Source organism: Rhagoletis pomonella, unplaced genomic scaffold (genome assembly GCF_013731165.1).
Source record: "Rhagoletis pomonella isolate Grant_MI unplaced genomic scaffold, Rhpom_1.0 Rhpom_scaffold_00008, whole genome shotgun sequence".
NCBI classification, from domain to species: Eukaryota; Metazoa; Arthropoda; class Insecta; order Diptera; family Tephritidae; genus Rhagoletis; species Rhagoletis pomonella.
This window is the reverse complement of record NW_023458562.1, coordinates 34,109,848-34,136,587: the sequence shown is the minus strand read 5'-3', so window position 1 is coordinate 34,136,587 and position 26,740 is coordinate 34,109,848. Positions and strand designations below refer to the sequence as shown.

General features: G+C 33.1%; 1 protein-coding gene across 2 annotated transcripts in view; it reads right to left on the bottom strand.

Annotated features, from left to right (window-relative positions):
* The window catches only part of LOC118744656 (CDK5 and ABL1 enzyme substrate 1), an 84,805-nt gene that overhangs the window by 6,650 nt on the left and 51,415 nt on the right, over positions 1–26,740 (bottom strand). For both annotated transcript variants that reach the window (XM_036477814.1, XM_036477815.1), the window contains 3 exons: positions 3,299–3,673; positions 2,483–2,606; positions 2,261–2,421 (listed from right to left, as the gene is read on the bottom strand). In XM_036477814.1, the coding sequence (XP_036333707.1) occupies positions 2,261–2,421; positions 2,483–2,606; positions 3,299–3,673 (660 nt within the window). The remainder of the gene's footprint in view (positions 1–2,260; positions 2,422–2,482; positions 2,607–3,298; positions 3,674–26,740) is intronic.

The window sequence follows — 26,740 nt, the reverse complement described above, 5'->3', positions numbered from 1 at the left end:
AGTTCAGAAGAGACTAAACTGTAGCTATGGGGAAATGGAAAAATATTAATCGACGGGACCTACGATTCTGCAATTGTGGTATGCGTCTTGATGTTGCTACACAAATGGAGGATCCTACAGTTTTGAGCCGCTTTCGAGCCTCAAATGGATTTTATGAGGAGGCTATTTCATGACAGAATAACACTTGCAGTTTTGCCATTGCCGGCCGACAGGCGACCAGAAAAAACTGTTTATAATTTAGAACATAGAACGAGGGGCGCAGTCCGCATGAAGTAAGGAACCAATGTTTTAAATTTTTGCGCCGAGTCATGATAGGCAGGAGTTTGTTAAATGTCGAGATCTAAAACTATTCAGCTACAGGACTAAATTCATCAGCTGATTTTATGTCTTTATATAATATAATTCATTTATTGAGAGAGGATAGTATCGCTTTCTTAATGCTGAAAAGCGAATCAGATATGTCAAATGTGCTAGAATGAGAGTTAAAATCCTGGCATAAGCAACGGAGTGGCTCATGTAATTGAAAATTAGTTTTACAAGTTTTAAAAATTAGGGGATAAAAGTGTCTTGATACACGGGAGGGAACATTAAGGCTAACTTCACCCAGAAGAAGCGGACTTGAAATTGAGCCTGTCAGTAATTTAACCATAAAAATTGTACCAAGCATTTCGCTGCGACTGACAAGTGTAGGAAGATTAATAAGTTTTAATCGGCTCGTATAAGGCGGACGGTTATATTGAGAATCCCAACGGAAATTTCTTAAAGCAAAAAGTAGGAATTGTTTTTGAATTGATTCTATCTTGTCTGAGTAAATTTGATACCTCGGATTACAACTAATGTTGTAAACAGGGTTTTAGTGATATAATGGTTACTAAATTCTTTTGACCATCGTTTCATAAATACAAGTACACCTTTAGCCTTGTTGACTGTCACATTAATGGGAGGATTAAAATTAAATTTCGGATCCATTGTGATACCAAGGTCCACGAAATTGTATACCTGTTCCAAATTATGGTTATCTATTGTATAAGAAAGTGGCTGAACAGCTCTTCGCGAGAAGCAAGAGAAGAGTTTTACCAAATAAATAAATATCAAACGAAGTCACACGGAAGCTAGGCGCTTCAAGATACGCTACTTAAACTAAAAATTACAAAATTAATTAATTGTTTTTATTTTAATCTCAAAAATTACTAAATCTTTTTTTTCTCAATTTTAACGACTTTTTAGTTTGATGTTGATTCACTGGACTTCGTAGAGTTAATAACGAAACTAAACCGCTAGCTTGCTCTTGACTACTAACCTGCTCGAAGTTTTACTTTTTACTATATATTACCTTGTATTTAGGCAGAGGAAAACATTGCTTGCCGATAAAATATTTATTGCGTGAGGTCATGCTTTAATTTGCTAAAGACATTCTGACTATTTTGGGGGTTATAAATAAATTTACACACCCACAAAACAAACAAAAACAAAACTCACTAAAGAAATTGCGTGTCAACTAGACAATAAAAGCGTGTAATAGCTGACAACGCCAAACTAATTAACGCAGCGCAGGCTGACTTCGTCGAAGCAGCGCGAAGACATTCGGACCAGGGGTGCAGTGCAAATGCCTTAGTACGATTTGGCATGGAAAACTCCGGCAAAGCGACAGGGAAATAAAATGCTTGCGCCGCATAAAAATGTAAGCAATCAAAAGCTTGAGATAAGACGTCAGTGTAGTTGGGTGGGTGGTGCAAAACGTCTGATGGGCAGCAAAAAAAAAAAAGAATTAAGAAAAAATAAATGAAATCGTTAAATTCTACATTCGCTGCCTCATTGCGTTTCGCTTTTAGTTTCTAGCTACGCTACACTAAAATACAAACATACGATATCGATTGATATTAGGTACTGTTATTTTTATAGGCATCCAGCTGAATGGTGAGGATGAGTGAGGGTTATTTTTTTAGCGATTTGCGAAGCATGTAGTTAGTACATATTGTAAGCACACAGGGAGGGGAGTCATGTAGATATGTTTTTGTTTTTACTAGAGTAAAATGAAAATGGTGGTGTCTAATTAGATAGTTCGCCTTGGGAGAATTCGATTAAGTGTAAGTGTTAGTGCGTGCGTGCTATTATATGAAATTTTGCAGGAGGAGCTGAGGGTGAAAGCAGAGTTCAAGGCCACTCTGAACACCCACTCGGTCGTCGATTTTCCTCGCCAATTATCTATATATGTATGCATGTATGTATCTTATCTGGGTGTTCACACTGTTCCACTCACCTGGCAATGCCATGATTTTTAAGTGCTGCTGTACTTGTAATTTCTATTTGACTCTCCAGCAGTGATGTATTGCCTGAAGTGCCACCGACACCACCATGTTTGCTTTTACTCTCTTTGCCATAGTGGCGCGAGGGTATGAGTAGGTGGCCATAGGAAATTTCCTGTAATGATAAATTTTCACTCAAACTATTTATAGGAAATGCTTATTTAGTTGGCACTTACCTGACCACTTTCACCCTTTTCGATGCCCATTAGGTCGAATGGATCAAATGGTGCATCGTTAATTGCCGATAGAGGACGTGAACCGGATGTGTTGCGTCGACGACCCTCCTTACGTATTTCGGCTCTGTGTGAAAAGGGAGACGATTGTGTTAGTGAATTCAATTTCAAATGGAAATTATTTGGAAAAAAAAAAAAAAATTAAACAAATTGATTGGAATAAAATACAATAAAAAAATTGTTTAATAAAATAATTTTTATTAAATAAAATATGACCTAATAAAGAGGATCCACTTAGGAAACTGAGAATAATTAAATAATTTAAAAAAATTACAAAAAATTAAAAAATTTAAAATATAAAAACAAGATAAAATAAAGAATATAAAAAGACTAAAAATTAAATAAATTAGTTGAAATAAAATAATAAACAACTAAATTTAAAAATTAAAGTTAAAAAATAACAATTCTGATATCTGATAATATTCTTGAAATTTCCTTTTTTTATCGTTTTGCTCATTAAATTTTGATTCTTTTGGATATTATTATAAACTATCGTTTTTATTCATTTTGAACACACACCAAAATTTGATAACCAAATAAAAAATAGAATAAAGAACACAAATAGTTATAAAAAAAATTTTAAAAACTAAAAAAAAAATTAAAAAAAAATCATTTTGATATACATACATATATGTAAATAAAAAAATACATAAAACCCAGGAAAAACATCCTTCTATAATAAGTTTTTTAAATTAAAATAATCTTTAACCTCAATTTCATTCCATCTTTCACATCTTTCATTATCCATTGCTTACTCACCTGCCGTTTTTACCCTTGTAGTAGGGCAGTGCCGAGAAGATGAAAAATGGCACTTTGCGTGACATCAACACTACACGCTCATCCTTGTATTGATGCTGTTTGTGCGCTTGTGTATTGAGGAAACGTAAATCCTTTGCATCGTTGATTTGTACACTCTTACTGATGCTGCCACGTCCGGTAAAGCTGCCCGGAAAACTACCAGGCGTTAAACTCTCTGTACTGCTATCGTCGGTAATGTGTGTGGAACCGTGTATTATGTTGCACGATCGCTTGCCACTACCACTGCCGACGCCTATGCGCATACCAGGTGCCGTATTGAGACGAGCACGACGTTCCGGAATGATATTGGCATCATTGGCACCATTACTGAAGGTTCTGGAAATTAAAAAAAGTACTTAATTAATAAATAGGATTTTGCAAAAAAGTTTAAAAATTTAATGAAGGCGAAAATTTAAACATTAAAAAATGTCATGAAATAGAAAAAAAAAATATATATATATATGAAAAATTCAGTACTTTTTAAGTAGGCTTTTCATCATCAAATTTTCATAAAATTTTGTTTGCATTATTTGCAGTCGCCAAAAATTGCAGTAACTAGTCAATTTTGCTCAGTTTTAGCACTAAAATATTTTCCTTATGTTTTATAAGGTGAACATTAGCTTTATCTTGCTAGCAACTTATCGAACTGATTAAAATGTAAACAGAACGAAAAAGAGAAAAATTGTAGATAACAAACCCAGAAGAGTGCTATATGGTATAAATTGGTGACTAAGTAAATCAGGGTGAACCACTTAACAGAAAACTTCACCAGAGCCTTTTAAAGCAAAAATGTTTTTTTGCATGAGATAGGCATTAAAAGGAATTTTCCAAAACATAAAAAAATATTTTTAACAGTTATCAAAATTCTTTAATTAAAAATGAACACATAAATTAGTATCTAAGTAATTCTAGAGAAATGCGACATTGCCCATATTTCATTCAAAAAGGGTTGCCATACAGAATTTTTTAACCTAAAAAAAAAATTGTAAATTCGTTTCAAATAAATTGTTAACACATCTCAGAAAAAAAAAGGCTATAAAATAAATATATAATATATTAAAATATCAAAAAAGGAAGTGTTTATCAAAAACTATATTATTGTATGAGCGCAGTTTTAAAATGAAGAAGGAATTGGATATTAAATATACAATTCAGTTATCAACTTAGGCGCGAGGAAACTTCCTCCTTCTTTTATAGAAGAGTTGCCATGTTTTTTCAATGTTTACAAACAAAATCCCAAATACCATTTCAAATGTAACAATAAAATTCGCATTGAAACCCAAGAATGGAAAATAGTCGTAAAATATCAAGTTTCAGTTTTCGATCATTGCTAAATCGTTATGTTTTGAATTTTAATTTTTTTTTCATCAAGAATAATCGTTATACATATTTGTATTTTTATTTCCTCGGTAAAATTTAATCGCTATTTTGTACTTTCCTTTGTTTTTGATAATTTTTAACGGGACTGAGATTTTATGACCGGTTTAAATTTTATAAGATCTACAAAATGAAATCTGAAAATAACGCTTATAATATGGTCGAAAAATAAAAATAAAAGATAACGATAAAAAATTTATCGGAAAATAAGAAATAATAAAATAACGGTTAAATTTGATCGGAAAAATAGCAATCCAATTTCAACGGTTAAACGAAGTATGATTTTTATTATAAAGATCTTAAGCGTTAAGATCCCTGTTGAGAATTGCTAACGAATGCTTTTTTGCATGATGGTCAGCTTTTTTTTTAACTGTGACGCCAGCCGCAAATAATCTTGAAAATAAAGCTGCATGATTTTAATCCATCTGATCACAATTTTTACAGAGGGATAGAGTTTCCTTTAATCCTCTTAACTACTACTTAGGCTCGGCAGGTCCCAGGTTCGATTCCAGGGTCTGCAGTTTATTCGATCGCCACATTAATCTCAATTCGGTCCACCCTTTGTACTCTGTATAAGTGGTCTTCAAAGCTTTCCACCCAACCAGCAAACCGTTTGCAATAATTGGGAGAATTACCTTCTTGTACATCAATAACATAAGATCAGAGCCTAGAACCCACTTCTAAACATCTTTTTTAGGTTTGGGTTCCGAATAGTATCTGTTAGTTCGAGCCACATTTTTATAAAATAAAATAACACACAAATTTTTGTCAAAAAACATTCCAAATACATATTTAAAAAAAATCAGTTCTTATAGAATCGCCAGAAGTGAGTGCATGGTGATTTTTGTTAAATATTTGCAATGTTTTTCAAATTAAAATTTATCATATGGTTCATGCTTTGACAAAAACCACATAAGCCAAACTTTCAAACTATATAGAGAATTTACAAAAATTCAACAAATTTTCATCTAAATTTTGAACTTTTCCGCGTACATCGGTTATGTAATTCTAGTAAAACAAGTGCAAGTTTAAGTCGCGTTGATTTTCAATGATTTTTTTGTTTGCTGACGGCTTTTGCGGCTTCTTTTTCAACTAAAAGAAAAACAGCGAACAAAAAAAAACACAATTATTTTATGAGTAATGCGGTCCAATTAGAAGCGTCTTAAGAACACACTGGGGGCGAATAAAGCAACAACGAGCAAGCGCAAGACAGAATTAAAGAAAAACGGATCTGTTTGGTCAAGAATTCGTGCCAGGCGAGCAAAGTTGCGCAACAGGCAGGCAGCTGCTTGTGAACGAACGTGCAAAGAAACACGGAACGATCCTGCTTTAGCTATGCATTTTCGTTTATTTAAGTACTTTGTACAAGAAAAACGACTTCCGTTCTATGTCAACCATAAGCGACGGAGAAGAACTTTTAATCTTACGCAACAATCTGAGATGCAGCAGGCGCACAAAATTTAATAGCAACCAACTAAAGTACTACACTAATGCGTGTTTCTTTGAAATTGAAATTTTCGGAGTACAAAAATATTAAAAAATACCAACAAATATACAATCGCTTGTGTATACATAGAGGCTTATGAATAATGCGCTGAAGTGGTGAAGTTAGTAAAAAATTGTTTTTTTTTTTTCATTAGTTTGAGCAGCCACACACACGCTAGTAAATGATAAAAGGGCCTTGAGAATTTTATATTTATTTATACATTTTTTGTTTGGTTTATGCAGTCAAACACAAGTATGTACGAATGGGCAAGAAGAAGTAGTGAGAAAAAAACACTAGCAAATGTGAAACGATCTGAACTGCTAAGTGCTGGCTATGGCAGAGGACCTTCAGTATACATACATTATACATAAACATACTTATGTAGTTTGTATGTATGTGTATATGTACATTATACATAAACATACTTATGTAGTTTGTATGTATGTGTATATGTACGAATTGACCTATGTGAGTATGTGCTTTACATACATTTATTTAACTTGAGATCGCATAGCTCCAAAAGGGAAGCAAAAACAATCAAATCACACTGGCAAAAACCACAGAGAAAAAAAATAAAAATTAAATAAATAAATAAGTAAATAATAAAATAAATTGAAACAAAAATGCATATGAAACAAAAAATAAAAGAAAAAATTTATCAATAAAAATTTAACTAAAGTAAAAAAAAAAATTTAACATAAAGTAAGTAAAACACAAAAACAAAATAAAAAGCAGCACAAATATAAAGTTAAAATAAAAAATTAAAAAATAACACTATAAAGTTAAAATATAAAATTACATAATTCAAAGGTATACAATTTAAAAAAATTTATATATAAAAAAAAGTGAATTAATAAAAAATATTTAAAAAATATAATAGGAACCCAACAAAAACTAAAATAAAACAATACACAAATAAAATAAATTAATTAAAAATAATTAAAAAAATAAGTGAAGAATAATAAAAAAGCAAACATTAAATAATCAAAATACTATAAAAAATTAAATACGTTAAAACATAACAACTTAATAAGAAACCATAAAACAATAAAATAAAACGTAGTAAGACAAAAATAATAAGAGGAAAAAATAAAATTAAATTAAAAAAAAAAATTTAACAAAATAAATAAAAAGTTTAAACAAAAAATTAAGTAAGTGAATAACAAAGTTAAAATAAAATCAAAACAGTACAAAAAAATAAATAGTTAAAAAATGGGTACGACCCTGTGACTAAGTGGTTAGAGGTGCGTACCACCACTCCATAAGACCTGAATTCGATCCCTGGTCCGAGCAACATCGTAATTACAAAAAGTTTTTTCTAATTGTGAGTCCCTCCATTTATTTTCTTTCAGATAAAATTCTAAAGTGCAAATTCATAACACTCAAAAGAAAAACACAAAAAGTAAGAGAAAAACAATAAAACTGAACTAAGAAATAAAACAAAACCAAAATTCAAACAGTTAATGAGAGTAAGATATTCATTTAATAAAGATTTTAAATTTAAACGTCATAAAACAAAATACAAAATTAGATAAGGAAATATCAAATAAAGTAGAATAAAAAAATTAGTAAATGACTTAAAAAAAAAATAAAATACATTTCACCAAAAAATTAATAAAAAAATTAAATTGAATATTTTAAAAGGAAAAATAAAAGTCCTTAGTAGCTACATTTTTATAAGTAAAAATAAAATTGCGTAATAAAAAGTTTATACGTATATATATTGAAACGGTGAAAAAATTAAATAGTTATCGAAAGATATAGAAAATAAAATACATTTGAATAAAAACTAATATACAAAATAAAAAAAATTACATATTTGAATATTATTAAAAAAAATCTTTTCTGGTCTAAAATTTACAAGAATTTTTCGTACCGATTACATACATATGTATGTGATTTGTATGTACATACATAAATTCAAGCGCAGTATAAAATTCAAAACCCTACCAAAAAAGAAATCTGAAAAAATTCTTGCAGTGTACAAATTTTGAAATATCAAAAATGATGTTGCTCATCGATCACTAACAACTACAAATTGTTATTGTCCACGGCACCAAAAATTACTTTATGTGCAATTAAATTTGTCACTTTTATGCTAATGACATGAATTTGAAAAACTAATTACAAAAAACACCCCTTCCAAATCGATCGATTTTCGAACAGGCGCGCAGCAATCAATAGAAAGAAGTAAAAGTCACACACAGCAAAATCAATGGCGAACAAACTCAACTACACACATACATAGTATAAAGGGCCTAACTATGAAGTAGTAGCAGCGATCGATCGATCGAACGATTGATCAAGCGAGCGAGCGAACGATCGTATGCGCCAACTCTAAGCAATAGCACTGACGACCTCACACGCACCCTCAACACCGGCACTATCAGTAACTGTATAATGCATAGCCCCAAAGCCCCAAACTGGCAACGATCGCGTCGTCCGCCGTTGAGTGATCGTGGCGTATGGTGGATTTGGAAGGCGTTGATCGTGCAGCCGCATGCCAGGCGCTCACAAACGTTAGCTAGCTGCGAGCATGCGATTACTCGCCATAGCTATTTATGGCTCTTAGTTTCGTTTGGTGCGCATATGAAATTTTCATACTGAATCGATGCAATAGCCCTTTGCTCACTATCGGCTGTGTGGTTTTATTTTAGGTTCATATATGTACATATGTATTTACCCGAAACAAACTATTTGTAATGTTTTTGTTGTTTATTTTTTTATATTTTCATGTGTGTTTCACTTTCGAATATTTACCCGTTTCGACAGTGCATGGCTGCAAGTGAGAACCTCATTTGGTTCGTAGTTGTTGGACGTTTTATTGTTTCCTATATGGTTGGTTTGTTATATGGTGTGGAAATGCATTTAATTTTTAAATTCGAGAAAAAATACATACGTATATATATATATATGTATATTGCATTACGACAGTGGCGGCACAGTTGAAATGTACAGTGTAGCACCCCATTTCAAACTTTTTTCTCAGAAGTGTCAAATTTTATTGAGTAAGCAGTTTTATAGCCCATTCAATTATAGTCTGATAATGTGGAAGTTTAAAGTAGCTAAAAATTACCGTTGATTTTTTAGATTTTTTTTTTGTTCCATTTGCTTCCATATAACGAATAAACATAATTGAAAAATTTTGTAAAAAATCAACTGTAAGTTTTAGCCACTTGAAACTTGCACATATTGTTAGACTAAAATTGAATGGGCTATTAAACTGTGCACTCAAAGAATTCGAGCACTTCTGAGAAAAAAGTTTAAAATTTGTGTGAAAATTTGTTACTTTTTTGTAGTCTTTTACGAAGTTTTCAACTTGGGTTTATATGTGTTTCGTTCAAAAATGAGTTGTAAATTAATAGAAAAATCCTAAAAATAAATAAATAAACATGAGTGGCAAACAATATCACTTTGAAATGGAGGTGCTATTGTATTGGCCAATATTATGTATTCCAAAAAGACCGATCGCTTATATACTGTTAATTTCAATAGCAATTGAAAAGGGACTCAGAACAACTTAGCAACCGGGTTCACAGACCTGTAAAACAGGTACCAATCGACAAAAGGTGCTAATAGGCCAGTTGAAGTTGTTAGGATCGGTATGAGAATAATTAGCCGTTTCTGATGCCCACCTAAGGGACCTAAGGACCTATTCAAAAGTATCAAATGTGTGCTGTTAAATCCCTTACTGCTTCAGATGAAATATATGAGATCTCTCCAGCTAATCAGGAGGTCCCGAGTAATTAAGTCGATTTAACTGTAGAAGTGAATACTGATACAATAGATTTATCTATCATTAAAATGATATTCAACAATTTTTATTGAGCTTGAGGCGATTTTTAACGAAAAACTATTGTGGAAAAGCAACAATAATTTTGAAAAAATGGTATAAGTGATAGCTATTTATTTCGGAAATCTCCGATTCCGGATTGATGCGGAATAATGGAAATTTGCGGCAAAAGGCAAAGGATATTTTTCTCTTCAAACCAGGTTAGGTTGCTTTCAACCTTCGGCGTTGTTGAGGATCGATCTATCCACAAAGACGGAATAACGGTTTTGTCTTGAGGACAACGAATGGTCAAAAACACATGGTGAGGGACTGTCCGGCATGTGCCAGATAAAGACTAAGCCGATTTAATTCATCTACAGTTGATCCTTCAGCTACAAGGAAGCCGTTTATTACACTTTTTGCATGCAGTAGGGTGATTATAGTATCTGGAGCTTTCAAGATTAGGGACTTTATCAACGGGAGACATAAGTTCTGTTAGTAACTCTTAGTGTCGCTTGTTCTGCTTCATTCTACTTTTTCCAAGTTAGCAACTATCTAAATACAATACGAAAAATATTATCTTACAGAAACATACAACTCATGGCATATTCGTGCCTAACACTCATTATTTTCAGCCACCACTGTATGGCCCTTTAAGATCATAAAACGAATTTGAAAACGAAAATAACAACCCGAAGGCCAACATAAAAACGCAATACCCGCTGCAGATGTAGAAATCCACCGATACGTCTGAGTAAATTAAATGAGCAAGTCTAACAGCATAGACAGACGGCAGCGTTGATCCGCATCAACTTGTTAATTGGGAATTATCTCGGGGAATTAACTGCAGTTGATGCGGATTAAGGTCCTAGAGTTAAGTCTCAAACTGAATGCGGATTAGGAGCATTTTCGATGACAACACTGATAAAAATGCAGAGAACGTAGTATAGAGCTAAAAAAAATTAAAAAGCATTTTGCTGGGCATGGGATGTGAACCAACGAACTGCAGTCTGTCAGTCTTAAATTTTGATCAGATCAATTAAATCAAAGCTTAAACAGACGGCAGCGTTGGTCCGGATTAACTCGGACTTAATCCGGATCAACTGCAGTTGATTCCCGAGTTGATCCGGATTAACGCTGCCATCTGTCTATGCTATAAGACTCTGCTCTGTCCATCAACCGTTTCGCCCAGCCCCTTGGTATTTTTTCACATAAAAACCACATCAGAAAAGAATAAGAAAACAAATGGAGAAAACCACTACAGCAAATGACGTTATCAGTAACAAGAAAAGTTGTGTTTTTAATTACAATGCGAACCGAATCGAATAGTGTATGTAGTGGAGTGGAATGGAGTGAGGGTTATGAGGCGAAGTGAAGTGGCTTGGTGTACGCACGTATGTACATGACGGTGGTCCTTAAATGTAAGAAGCAAATTTTTACATCAGATTTCAGAAGCCTCAACCTCTAGTCGAAGATATCACATATACATTTTTACCTTGATTGGAGTCGGTTAAGGCGTGTCGCAGAGCGGGGTCAAAGTTCAGAATACCCTATGAAGACGTCTTAACCAACTCCAAACGGGACCAAAATTTATATGTGATATCTTCGACTTCAGTAGTATCGATTTTGGACATTAAATGAAAAAAATACTTTTAATTTTGTTAAGTTTCCATAGAAGCATCAGACATTTGTCCCCTTTGCGACACGCCATAACCGACTCCAATCGGACCAAAATAAGTATGTGATATCTTTGACTACGGTAATGTATTTTTTGGGTATTAGATGAACAAAAAATTGTTTTAAATTTGTTGAGTCTCCATAGAGGAATCCGAACTTTGCCCCCTGTGCGACACGCCTTAACGGTCTTAAATCGAGACCAAAATTTATATGTGATATCTGTGACCGTGGTATTACCGATTGAGGGCGTGAGACTGAAAAAATCATTCATTTGATTTTTTTAAGGACCACCCTAATACACTTATTAGGTTTGGCATAGAGTAGCCGAAAAATGGTTTGCTGGCAATGAAAACTGTGCGGCGACAAGAAATACTATGAAATGTAATGAAACGAAAGACGAAAAAAAGCCTAAAAACACACACGCTGCAGCACAAAAGTCTGAGCGCCCATCAAATCACCCTGAGTTAATTGGTCTAGGTCGAGGCTAAATTTAATGCATCAAAAAGCGAAACTAAACTTATGGACATGCGGTGGGTTATTAAACGCATGGCTGGTGGGTTGGATGGAGCAATGTGTGTTTAGACGAAGACTAGTTGGAGCAGCAGCTGTGTACATAGATCTGTGATTGCGAGTGATAAATAAATGAATGAATAACTGAATGGTTAGCTGGTTTGGCTGGATAAGAGGAGTGTGGATAATGGCGAGAAAAATAAATGAAGGAAGGCAGGCAGTGAGCAGGGAGGCAAGGCGGAAACAGAAAGAAAAGCTGCAAGCCAAGCGAATATAATTAGTACTCTTCAGTCTTGGGGCAGGCGAAGCAGTAAACATTTAAGGGAACTAATAGGAATTGCCGTGTATGTGTGAGTCGAATGAAAAAATCCAAATAGAAAAAAAAAAATAAACTACCTACAACCAACTGAAGTTTGGACTTTGCCAAGTGGAAGCAAACAAACTCGGCTAATTGGACGACTCGGCTGAACGGACGCATAGAGGGACTGACGAGTTTAGTTGATTTGACTGCTGTGTGCTTTCCACGCTCCCAACTGTTGGGTGAAGTGTGTTGATGAGTCATTGGCGTGTGAGGCGTAGCAATTAAAAGTTACCGTTGCTTGCAGCATTTTGGGGGTACCTCGTACACACACACACACACAAACATACACAAACATACATAGACGCCACAAAAGTCGTGCGTAGAAATGAGAAAAGGCAGCCAGCTAAAAGGAAGATGCTTTGCGCCTGTGAGAAAAGAAGCAGCAAAGGCAATTAATGGCGGTCGAGCGTTGCTTGCGTGAGTATGCGTATGTACATTGTATATCATTACAATATATTTTGGGGGGCCCGCCAATGTACACACTTACAAACGCATACATATTGGCGTCCCACCCGACTCTCCCCGCCTGTCTGGTTGGCTGCTTGGCCGCGAGCATGCAAGCAGCCCAGTCTTTTTGGACATTTAACAATTAATTAAGACTGGGTGTCAAGTGTCAACATCATTGCCGCCGCCGCAACACATGCACATGCACTCACATTGCCGGTGCGGTAGCGGTCGGCCAATAGATTGAGGTAACAATTATAACCCGTTAATTAGTTGGAGTAAAGGAACAGGCGCACAGCAATGTGGCGCAAGTGCCAGCAGCGCGGCGCAACGACTCGACTCAACTCGACTTTTCGTGCGTTTGTGATATTCGGAAGAAAGTGTGCGTGAATGCCGGCGTATGTGTGGGTGTGCTTATGGAAAATGTTAGCGTGGAAATTCTCACAAGCGGAAATGCGAGCGTACAAATGAATGAACAAATATCCAGTACTTACATAGTTTATTCGCTTAGCGAATCAAGCGAAAAATGAGAAAATGCAATGTAGGGTGTGTGGTTGTAGAAGTGAGGGAGTCTACTCACAGTAGGTTCCTATAGCTGTGCTGCCGCAATGTGCGTGTCGGAACGCAATTCACTATTTTTTTGTTTTGTTTTGTATGTAAGGTGCGTAAATGCATTGCGGTTTAGGTGAATCGACGAAATTAAAAAAAAAACTACACTGCCGGCAAAAGGTGTTGACACAGCAAATTTTTCACAATATACGCAACATTTTTTTCTAATATTTTTTCGCCAACTTTTTATAAAAATATGGTTCATTCTACAATAAAAAACATAATAATATAACTTTGTGCAAAACTCACGAAAATTCAACAAATTTTCATGCAAATTTTCAATTTTTTAATCAGATTTTTTGCAGCCCATTAAATTCTGGTAAAAAAACTACGAGTTCGGAGTTAGTCAAAAGTCGCATTGATTTTTGATAGTTTTTTGTTGAAGGTGTTTTGATTTTTTTCCATATAAAGTACTAGCATTTTCCCGCGGGTTTCCCCCCACGTCTTTATACAAATATATCGTTAAAAATGTTTTATTGAGACGAATACGAACAGCAAAGCAAAAAAATAATAATAATAATAACCGGAAGATGTCAGATCTTTAATATTTTTTTTTTTGTATTTAAACTAAATTTAAAAGCCATGTGAATTAATCTCAGTGATCGATTTCGGGACCCGCGGTACAATTCTGAAAAACGTCGAAATGTGCGCCCCTTCAAAACGTATTTTGCAAAAACTTACTCCACTCATAAGGAAACTGTGCACGTTTTTAGTAATCTTTTTGAATAAAATATTTTTATCAAAATTTAAAAATTTTTTAATTAAGACTTTTTTTTTTTCTTTTAGGATAGAAAAAATAGATTTTTTGGAAAAACATTTTACCGTAAAAACATAATGTAGGAAAAAATATGTTTACCCAAAAAAAACAAAAATTACCAGATATTAGAGCCAAATATTTTGTGAAGAAAAAAATATTTTTGCAGTAAAAGTTCATTATTTTCGAAAAAATTATTTTTGGCAATAAAAATTTCGAAAATAAACTAACTTCTTAGTGTAATAGGGTACCAAGCATTTTTTTAGCCATTTTTGGGGAAAAATTAATTTAAGATGTTTAGGAAAAAAGTAATTTATGTAGGTTAAAGAAATTTTTTAACAAAACAATGTATACCAGCATTATAAAACCATTCACCCGTATGTATGAAAAAACATTATTTTTGACCAAAAAATTATTTGGGAAAATCATTTTTGGAAAGTACTACATAAAAAGAAAAGCACAGAAAAATAATTTGAAAAAATTTATGAGTTTTATGCAAGTTTTTTAGGTACAAAAGTTAGAAAATAATTGTTTTCAGTTAAAATTAATGAAACTTTTAGGAGAGTTATTTTATTAAAACATCGATTAATCACGTTTTTAAATTGAAATCATGATTTGCTAATTATAAGCTTATGGTCCCTATTAGTCCCGTGCCCATCTCTAGTACGGATCACGTAGTCTGCGATGGCTATTTCTGCGTTTAAAGTGAAAAAACTAGAATCTAAATGTATTGAGTAAAAAAAGGCTATTTTGAGAAATAAAGCCTATTTGACGAAAATTATGAATAAAAATTATCGAAAACCTTTTTGTAACATTCAACATAAATACTGGCCTTATGACATGGGTGTCGAGTTAGTAGGCATCTGAGCAACCGTAGAATAGAGCAACGAAGCGACTTACGATTTGCACACTTTTTTGCGGCTCCCCATATTAATGTAGTCCACCCTAAGCAGGGTGATAGTAGGGACCAAGACCGCCTGATCCTTAGGGTCCCGTGACTGATGACGATCCACAATGCTTGAATTTATCTGACAAATTGAAACACAGCTGCCGTCAGCACAAAGGAGTTAATCAGTGATAGGTTATTTTACACAGACTAATTAAAAACACACTTGAACAATGAGAATCTTTCTACTTAAGTGGAAATGATTGACGTCTATGCAGTGTAAAAAACTGGCGCACGTGCCGAATGTCACAAATTAATCGGAACAAAGCTAAGTACTGCAGTGTCTATACAAAAAAAAAATATGTTTAATTAAAACACACAGCAAAGTACAGCACATCATTTTGTCAGAACACGAACAGGTAAGCAAGGAAATAAACTGGAGCAGCTAATTAAAATGTTGCAAAAAAAACTAAGTCCATGCAAATAAAAAAGAGAATATGTAAAAAAAAAATCGTTTTTGCACCTACAAGTGTTTGTTTACTTCTGCGACTATTAAAATATGTAGTAGGTGCTGATAAGAGCAAAACCAGTAAGTAGGAAAAAAGAAAAAATATACACAAATATATGTGAAAAAGGAAATAAAAAATACAATACAATCTAAGTATTGCTAACAAGTTATTCAACTAAAACCACATAGAACTGTGTCTCTATAATTAATATAAGTATTTTGCGAAAGTAGTAAATAATTTAATTTTAACGCCAATGGGCAAAGTAAGCATGACGCGCAAATGTGCGCACTGTGCACGTCAACGCGCTTGAGCAATGGATCATATCAGTGTACAACTGATATTACACCGTGCGACAAAAACCAGAAATTCAAAAATTTTTAAAACACACGAAGAAAGCAATATATTTAAAAAGATAGGAGCCAAATATAGTATAACTGCGTTTTTAGTTTTTATCACTGACTTTAGGATTTTTTTAAAAGGACTTTGAAGTTTCTAATATATGATTGAATAAAAGATTTGTTGCATTGTAGAGTAACAATATGGGTATCAATTAAAAGGAAAAATTCTGTAGAATTTAAAAAAAAAATATTAATTTTTTGGTGCACCAAGACGCATAAGTGTTTTAAAAAATTGGCATCGTTGTAAAGGATACCAGAAAACTTATACTTTCTTAAACCCAAAAATTTCTATTTATATACACAAACAAAAAATAAAAAATAAATTATTTTTTTTCAAAAATAAATATTGGAAATTTCCAAGCATATTCAACGATGAAGTTTTTAAAGGACATTCTCAATGCTTATTTGTCCTGGTGCACCAAAAAATTATTATTTTTCTATCCTACAGAATATTTTGCTTTTAATTGATACCCATATTGTTATTCGACAATGCACCGAATCCTTTGAATAATTTTTTTATGCAATCATATTCTAGAAATTTCAAAGTCCTTTTAAAAAAATCCTGACGTCAGATAGAAAAATTAAAAACGCAGTTTTACTATATTTGGCCCCCAGTTTTGTGAATATATTAATTGTTTTCGTGTGTAAAATTTACTGTCGCACGGTGTTATATGTACTTATAGTATATGTATGTTCGCACAATATTGCCAATTGAGACAATGAGTGGCTACACGACAGCTAAAGGCCACTCTAATCCTTTTGCCATTATGACTTCGTCACCACTAATAAATCTACATATAAACACAAAAAAAAACACAAAAAGCGCTGATTACAGCTGTTCGCAAATGAAACACATGTACGCTGTTTGCAAAGCATTATTATCACTACCACGATCAGTCGAGTACCGCGAAATGGTTTGTTTATGAAAAAATGCTACAAAAAAAATAAAACCTGTAATCAGTTATTACCACTGTAAATTAGCTGAAACTGGTTTACAAAAAAAAAATAAAACAATTACCCCATTTAAAAAAAGGCGCGAAAATTTCAGACATTTCACAAGCAGATTGACATAGAGACAAATAAATTTACATGCTCTTTCGAGTTAAAAGACATAACAAATAAACAAATTGTTAACATATCGCTACCTAAGGTGAAAAGGTGCCAACTCCACTTTTTTTCAAAAAAAAAAAGTAAAATTAAAGTAAAGAATAAATAATAAAAACATTAAAAAAAACTTAAACAAATGCGCACACATACATATGTATAAAAAAAGTGTGTACATTAGGGTGGTCCAAAAACAGCAAAGTCGAAATTGTAATGATCTCACCCCCTAGGATTGTTCTATATCAAAAAGAAGTATACCCCTATTTTTTATTTTGAAATGTGATGAAATTTTGGGTATTATTAAAAAATTATATTAAAAAAAGTAAAGAGAAACTAAAAAAGAAAATTCCTTTTTCAACAATTTTTACATGTATGATGTCTAACATATATCGACCCTTTTGCGCGAAATTGTCATAGCTTCCATTTTTCCGAAATTGACTTTTGGATGCAAATTGTTCTACACCCCACAACGCAGCACCTGGTAAAATATTTTAGCAAAAATCCCTACAGTTACGCCAAAAATCTTCTATAAAAGTTGAATAGATTCGTAGTGTAACAATGTATGTATGTATCTCCGAAGACGCCTTCCAGAAAGATACATACTGCTACCATTTAAAAAATATGTATGTGATTGTAAGGTTAATCAGTAAACACAAACACACTGGTCAGTGACCTCTGAAACATTGTTCAAAATCATTCACATACCTTCCACTAGCCACGTAAGTGCGAATACTGTTTTACAGTTACAACGCGTAAAACCGGAGGATGTAAACAATACTAAAAAAAAAACAAGTTGTAGAACAACAATGCACAAAAAATCAGGTCAATTTTGCATGCACGCTTTCTAGGTTTGTTCGTAAACAAATAAGAAGACTAATACAAAATGTGTAAAATGAAAGCTAAGCCTTTGATCTGAAATAATTAAGATGAAGTACAATGTCTACATACGTAACTTTAGTTTTAAAAATTATCTTGAAAATCAAGAAGAAAATGAAAACTATGGTAAGAGCATTGGAATGGCTTTTACGGACCCCCTTTAAATATTTTAAAAGCAGAGTTTCGTGCCGAATTTTCAAATAAAATTTAATAATCTCCGATCAAACGATTTAAACGCAGTTTATTTGACTGATAAGTTAGACCGGAGACTAACCGAGTGGCTTTTAATTGAAGTGGTCATTCAATTATCAACCACTACGCTTCTGGCAGAAACATAGAAAAGCAGATTCACAAATAAGCTTTTCTTTATACGGCAAGTGAGACCAGTATAGGCATGGGTAAAACTGCGCTGCGCGGCGCAATTGCGTTAACACCGCAGTCGGAGTTGCCGCGCCAACACTAGCGCCATTAACACCAAGAAACACATGAGACACACACACAATTCGCTTTAATTCTTGGAAATATTACATGTATTTTGATTTTGCTTTTGAAAGGTGAGAACGCCAGAGAGACTTATCTTGCAAATTTAAAGCTTTTACTCAAGAATGATAAGAATATCGTGTCATTTACTACAACATTCTTAGCAATTAAATTCGGTTTGCAGTACGAGCATTTTTCAGCGCTGAAAATTAAAGAAATAGAGACGACACTACTGACGCCGCGTTCAAATCAGTATACTGCGCTATTGAGCTAAGTTAGTGCGCTGACACCACGGATGGCGCCGGAGTTATTGAGCTAGGGACACAAAAACTGCGCTATTTCGCACGGCTAGACCAGTCAAATCTTAATCAATTTTGGATAGAGGAATAAAATCTGAAGTAATTGGAACTTTATGATACTTTTTGAAGTCAGAAATACAAAAATGTGGGACAACTTTTAAATTCTGACTTGAAATTTGGATTCAGCGACCCAAAATCTCTGCGGCTAAAGTAGTTTCGTTGCCACATGAACAAAAACTCTTATGTTTTTTTTTTGATTATTTAATTCTAGATTTTTACTACAAAAAATTGCATAACTCAATTAAATGTACAATCAAAGTCTAAATTGATGTTTTGTATAACATTGAACACAATTTTCTTAATTAAAAAATTCACTTCACTCAATTGTTGTTGTCAATTAACAAACTTATTGTCAATATTGGAATAGTGATAACTGAGAGACAAATATTCCAACTTGCTTGCAGTTAAATATACATACATACTCAGCTAGTAGAAAGCGTATTTGTTGCTGTAATAATGTTTGGATGTGATTTTTGAAGAATATTCCCTGCAAGAAAAAATTAGCTAGTGAAAACTGAGATCGAAAGTGTTAAACAGATATCTGTTCATATGTTTATTTCTTTAAGAAAATTTACAGCAACGGCAAAGTACTTTTTTAAGCGACAAAGTAAATAACAAATTCAAAGTCTGTAATTTTTCTTACAGGTCGTGTTAGGTAATACTGTATGCCATGAAAGATTGTTCGCATTTAAGTTTTGAATTGAAAGTGCTAAATGAATATTAATAATGTCATCACGTGTTTAAATACAGCTGTATCATATTTGTGAATATTTTTAAATAGGTGCCGTACCTGTTGGTGGTAAATACTAAAGTGTAAAGCATATTTACATATGCTAAGAGTATACATATGTTTGCACGATTATTCATCGTTTATTTAACTATTTGTTTGTGTTTTTTTCTTTTGTTTACATTTACTTTTTATAGCTCGTATTGTAAAAAAATGTTTTACTGTTTCGAATAGTAAAATTGTGGAACGTGACTGAAAAAAAGCACAAGGACCGTAAGGCAAATGAGTTGAGCACAAAATAGTAAATGGGATTTGTTATATACAACATACATTACTAAGTATTATTATTTAAAATTCTGTTCATTTATTTTATTTTTTTGCAGGCTTATGGAAATCAGAGGGAAAATAATTAAGGATAGCAATGGAATTTTTAAGTTGTAGCTTCGGCATTATTTCTCAGTAGAATTGAGGTGAGCAAGTAAAATGCAGAGAATGAGCTCGGGTACAGCAGTTTATATTTGAAAAAAAAAATAATAGAAGAAATAAAAAGAAAAAAATTAAAAAAAATAATAATAATCAGCTGACGTGAAAGGCAAAGGCTCAGGCAAGCTGGTTGCTCTACAATGAAAAAAAGTAAAATCTTGAATTTTTACTTGTGATTGACACTTTCAAAAGTTGGCTTCTAAATCTAGTGGCGTTTTCGTTTCTACAAAAAACACTGCCTTCCCATTGTCCTCTTCTTAGTATTTGTGGGTAAAGAGGGCAAAGAGGAGGTAACCTTTTTTGGTAGAAACGAAAACGCCATTAGAATTCAGCTGTCAAGAAAAATCACAAGAATTATTTTTCGTTTCTGTTGCTTGAAAAAATAAATATACGAGCACATTTTCTTGAGAGCTGTAAGCTGCTCATGGTGAAATAACAAAAAAAAAACAGGTGAAATAATAAATCAGCTTTCCCGGTTTATTTCCTTTTTTTTGACATTCGGCTATCTTATGGAAATTTTTTCAAGCAAATTTTCAATTATTTTTGCTCGTGTAGTACACCTGGTATAATTTCACCATGCAAGCTGATTTAAGAAATTTTGACAGAAGAACATCTTGTTTCCATTTCTTGTGCGTCATTTCATATAAATGTTTCGTTTTTCTTGAGAGCTGGAAACAGCCTTAAATAAGCAAAAAGCTTGCTAGAGGGCTTGTGATATCAAAAATGTAGAGCAATATAAGCAAGCTACTATAAACATTAACGCGAATTGGAGCGCTACAAGGTCAAAAACTTCAGGCGCATTATTATTTGTATCATTTTCATAATCTTTTTTTTTGTTGTGTAGCAGCAAATAAAAAAATACAAAGATATCTCAGTAAATGTATAAGCGTAAGGCGAAATTTGAAGGTAGAAGCATAGATATAAAAGTAAAAAAAGAGAAAAAATTATCTAAATACCAGATAACACATAAAATGGAACCAAATGTAGCCAACAAGTAGCTGTAGCAAAAATGCCGTCATAAAAAAAAAAAAAACAAAAAGAAAATTTCCGAATAACAAAATTTTATATCAAAACTGCTATTTAACGAAGAGCATTACTAGCCGCTGGGTACATGAAACGCACAATAGTTAACAAAGTAATCAACAAAGTTGAAAATAATCTTACACTTTGTCTAGCGTTTAATGGCACACCTTTCTGAAATCATGCCGGTTGCATACTTTTTTTTTTGTTGCAGTATTAATTCCGCTTATCTTTATTCACATTTTTCGTAAACAAATATAAATGTGAAAACAAAATTCGAAATTTTTTTTTACTGGTTGCTTCATTCAGGTAGACATACATATGTTGCAAGATCATTGTGGATGTTAGGCAGTTTTCTCGCTCCCTCTTGACAAAATCGGCTCCCTTAGCAAGGCACTATATGTGGGTTCGTGTGTGTGTGCAAAGCTTTTGTAAGGGAGCTAAGGGAGTGTCAAAACTCTAATGTCAATAATGAGCAAACTTTTAATTATTGAATCATGGATGTTAGGTACATATTTGGCAGGGGAAAAAATGAGCTTAAAAACAAAGTACTTTAAAAAAAAGAGTTAAAAAGGAACAAAAGAAAGTGTGTGTGTTGAAGGTTAGGTTGGAATGGCTAGAGAGTACCTCCCCTCACATAAGATAATAATGTCGCGATGTGATACTACATTGAGTTGCCTATTTTTTCAGTGTTGAAAAGCTCACTTGGATACAAGCCACTTTGTGGACGTTAGGTATGTACTTAGCTAAAGCTTTGTTTTCGACGTTCGCGAATCTTCGCAAGGCCTTGAAATAGTGATTTACCAAGCGTCACCTTCTATTTAAAGTCGGCCAGTGGTATAAGAGGCTTTGAATGGTTAAATCCTCCGCCTCTTCCTTCAAGTTTGGAGCCATTTGTAATACAAGTTTATGGCATTATGCATGGTTTGCTTCACCTGTAATCGATGCTGATAGGTATCGAAATATTCGCTGATGTGGCTATGATAGCCGAACGGCCTGAGGATCCATCGATCCGTGAGCCGGCTTCCTTAAGTTATACTGCTGCAATAACGATCAGCCGCCGAGCAAGTGAAGGTAGAATGTGAGCGTGAAAAATTTACCCACCCAATGATTTGCGGGTTTGTCTTTCAAAGGTGAAATGTTTCTTAAACAACCCAAGCAAGTTTATAACTTCTTCATAAATTTGGTTTTTTTTTATACAGTACAATTTGTAAGCCACTAAAAAAACAAATATTGCATATGCAAGTTTTTTCCCGATATTAAAATTAATTTTGCAGAAGTCTTTATAACGTGAATGAGTCAAAAATACATACATATATACATAAACAAATTAAACAAAGTAAGTGGGACAGCCAAGAACTAAAAAAAAAACAACTAAATAAAAGAGTGAAGATCAGAAAATAAATAAAAAGTAAAAAAATTAGCTAGTAAACTGAATCCGAGAGTTGCCTATTACAAAACGCGCTTAAAACCGGACTTAAACCGAATTTCTGAGAATCCGCTACGCTCACGCAATTTTTGCGGAGAAAAAACCCTTTCCGCTTTTGTGAATAGGAACAAAAATCAGCCAATGGATTTATGCTTCGTATAGCAGATGGATAAGCTGACAAAAAGAAAATGGAAAATGTTAAATGGTGTGCGGGAAAGACATACAACTGTTGCGTTCTTTTCGTGGCGTATTTACACATACAATTGCATGCAGCTTTGCTCAAAAGATTATGTACAACTTTTTCCTTTGCAAAAAAAATTGGAACAAAACGAAATTGCAACGCGCACTTCATATTACGAAACCGTTTTCGTTGTTATGATCTAATGCGAGCGTAAGTCTTAAAAGTGCTGTGACCAATCGCACTAAAAATAAACACTAAGCTGGCATACAATGGGTGTAAGTACAGTGTACACTTTTACTACGCTTTTTAAAGCATATTTATACGAATATTCAACAGTTTAATGTCCCATTTATGACTTCGCATAAAATGCTTGCTCGATATGGGAAACATTTGTAAATTTATTTATAATATTATTGCCTTGACGATCGTTGTTCAGAGTTAAGTGCGGGCGGCTGTAAATCAAAGTCTAATCGCAGCTTAAAAACAAGGAACATGTTTGACAATGGGAAATAAATTTAATTAAATTTAATGAGCGCAGGCGTATGCTCTTTAAAATGTTACTAATACGCAGATTATTGGTTTTATAAACATGCATACATGTAAGAAAGCGTGATGCGGATGAGGAAATAAAAAACATATATTTACTTCCAGCTTATCAATCAATTGCAAAATTGCACATCTACATACTATATACACCCACCAGAATAAGTCTCCCAACAGTGCTTTTTTTTATATTTGCAATGTTTTTCACAATAAATGTTTTCGTAAATTTGTATATACAAATATAGTTAATTCTGCGTCAAATGGCAAATAAATTCATGTTTCAAAGTTTTTACAATATGTGGGAAAATTCGCCAAATTTTCATAAAAAACTTTCAGTTTTTAAACCAAATTTTGAGTAAGCAGTTTTGTAGTTCAATCAATTTCAGTACAATAAAGTGCAAGTTTTAAGTGACTATAAGCTACTGTGGATTTTTGAGAATTTTACGGTACTTTTTTTTTTTATATGAAAGAAGGTACGCATCACCCTTAGCAAAAAAAAAAACTCAAAAATCCACGATAATTTTAGCGACTTGAAACTTGCTCATTATTATATTAAAATTTAATGGGCTACAAAACTGTATACTAAAAATTTCTCAGAAATCGAATTGAAAAATTTTAAATGATGAAAATGTATGGCATTTTCCCCAGAGTTATGTATGAAATTAAAAACAAGCGATTCTTGGATCCATCGGAATGGAAAATAGGAATATATAAAATCTTCAAAACGTCAGGGTATGCAAATTTTTGACGCTGACTGTATGCGCATCCATTCTTACTTAAGTACTAAGTAATCGAAGCGACTTTAACAATCTGTTTAAATATTACGTACTCAACACGTCAACTTAGCCAGAAGTAAAAATATTTGGTTTTTTTATTTTCCTTTTCAGCTGATTGTCACTTTGTCGCCTATAAGCCACACCAAACAGTTCCTGAACAAAAATATATTGTATTAGGCTACGTTACGTCAATTAAGTCTAGGCTAACTGAGCCTTTAAAAACTGTAGTTTTTACGTTTATGCCTAAAAAGGTATTAAATACCATTACTTAACACGTCTTGCGAATCCACTTAAAATGCAACATCGTGTGTTGTGTTGCGAAATAATAATATAATTTAAGACAAAGTTAATAAAATATTAAAAAATAATAATTTCAGAAATATTAAAAAATCAATAAAGTATGGAAAAAAAATAAATATTATGGAAAACTAAACAAATTATTATAAATTATAGACTTTAAGTATATCTTTATTTATTTTTAAATTTTTATTTATTTTTGAAGAAATTTTTTAAATTTTTCAACATTAGATATTTATTTGTTTTTTTTTTTTTAATATTTCATTTAAAATTTTTTGGTTGCAGGAAAGAAGAGTATGCTAATAATTATTTTAAAATTAAATTTATAAAATTAAAAAAAAACAACATGAGACTTTTCTCTTTTAATTAGACGCCGTAACGGTTATGATCTTTAAAGTAAAAATCATAATTTAATCGTTATTGGCGGCCGCTGTCATGTAGTTGTAAGTAGTGCCTGGGTTCGAGCCCTGGCAAAGTGGGAGGGAATGTGATTATATACATATGCATTGGAGAAAATACTTATTTTAAAATAATTTTCGACAAAAAAATCAGCGGTGAAAATTTTCGATTGAAAATATTTTTTGGAGATTTTTGGCTGAAAAAAAAGAAAATATCTCTGAAAATAAATGTCTTGAAACATTTTGGAAAGAGCCGTTAAAGAATTTGATTGAAGGACATTTTTTCTGAAAAATTCCGAGATAAAATAAAATTATGCAACACTATGAGGAATATTTTTGGGAAGAATAAACATACATATCGTCGTTTAAAGTACAAAACCGCATCAAGATAATGCAAAACCTCGTATGTGAGGTTGCATAAATTATTTTCTAGAGAGTAAAAACATTCATATTTCAAAATGGTTCTCTTTTTCATAAAGCAATCGCATTTCTGGCCAGTATATTTCAGGACGAATGGATAAAGCTTAAGCCAAGAGTTTGTGCGAGCAAATCCAATTTTTGGCAGTTACGCGGTTTTGCAGATTGACGATACGCGGTTTTGTACTTTAAACGACGATATGTATCTACATACATACATACATACATAAAAAATTAACGGTAATTCGTAGCCACTTGACATTTGCACATTATCAGACTAAAATTGCAGTGGCTAAAAAACTGTGTACTCGAAAAAATTCTAACACTTGCGAGAAAAAAGTTTGAAACTTAGGTGAAAATTTGTTGCACTTTTTTGAAGTTTTCTACAAATTATTAAACTTTGGTTTATAGGGGGTTTATTAGAGAAAGGACTGTATTTTAATTGAAAATTCTTAAAAATAAATATATAAACATAAGTGGCACACAATATCACTTTGAAATGGCGTGCTATAGATATGACCGATACTGTAAATTTGAAACAGTGTAGGGAACATAATTAGAGAAAATTAGTTATGAATAATACTTTCCTGCCTGGGTTCAAGCCCTGGTCAAAGCAACATCGCAAAGCAAAAAATATAGAAAAAAGGTCGGCAATGGTAAACCTCTGAGTGTATTTCCGCCATGGAAAACAGCGTCTCATAAACATACAATCGCCGTTCGGAGTCGGCGTAAACGGTTTTATTTAAAAAAATTTTAATTACTACATCCTGTAGTAACAACCCCGTCAGTGCAATCGACGCTAATTACTGCCACACGCGATTGATTGCAAAAATTTCGAAAATTTATTAAGCATACACTCCTGTCTTGACAGTTTTAACCCAGTACATACATACTTCAAAACAGAAACAAAAAGCATCAAACGTGCAATAAATTGTCGAAAAATATGCCAAAAAGGGAACAAGCAATGCGTAGAAGAAACATCGAAACTAAAAGCAAACTGTAAACAACTTCAAGCACAGCGTCCCAAATCGACAACTCACCAACCTTTTTGCTTACCATCAGCATAGCAGACTGCCGCCTACCCCCGTATTCTGCTAACAACTCCACTATTTTTATAAACTTAACACCACTTCAAACTGCTAAAAACTGCTCAAAACCGATTACAACCGGTTACTCGTAAAGAGTTGTCATCATCACATGAGATTGTGAGTTGGAGAAGAAGCATTGTTGGCAAAGAAGTGGTCATAAACAGCTAACAAAAGCCACAATACAGTATGTGCAAAAAAAGAACACATGGCAAAATTCGCAAACAATAAAAAATGGCGTCATTTATTGACTAATTGGCTGAATGACTGACTGACTGTCTGTCTACTGTTGGCTGGTCAACCATGGTACACACTTTACTCACTTTTGATATGCAGCCATCAGTCAGTCAGTCGACGATTTACTCGTTGACTTCAGTGTTGGCTTGTTTGCCAGATTTTCGCTATCATGATGTTATACCAATATCTCTATGTAAATATGCATGGG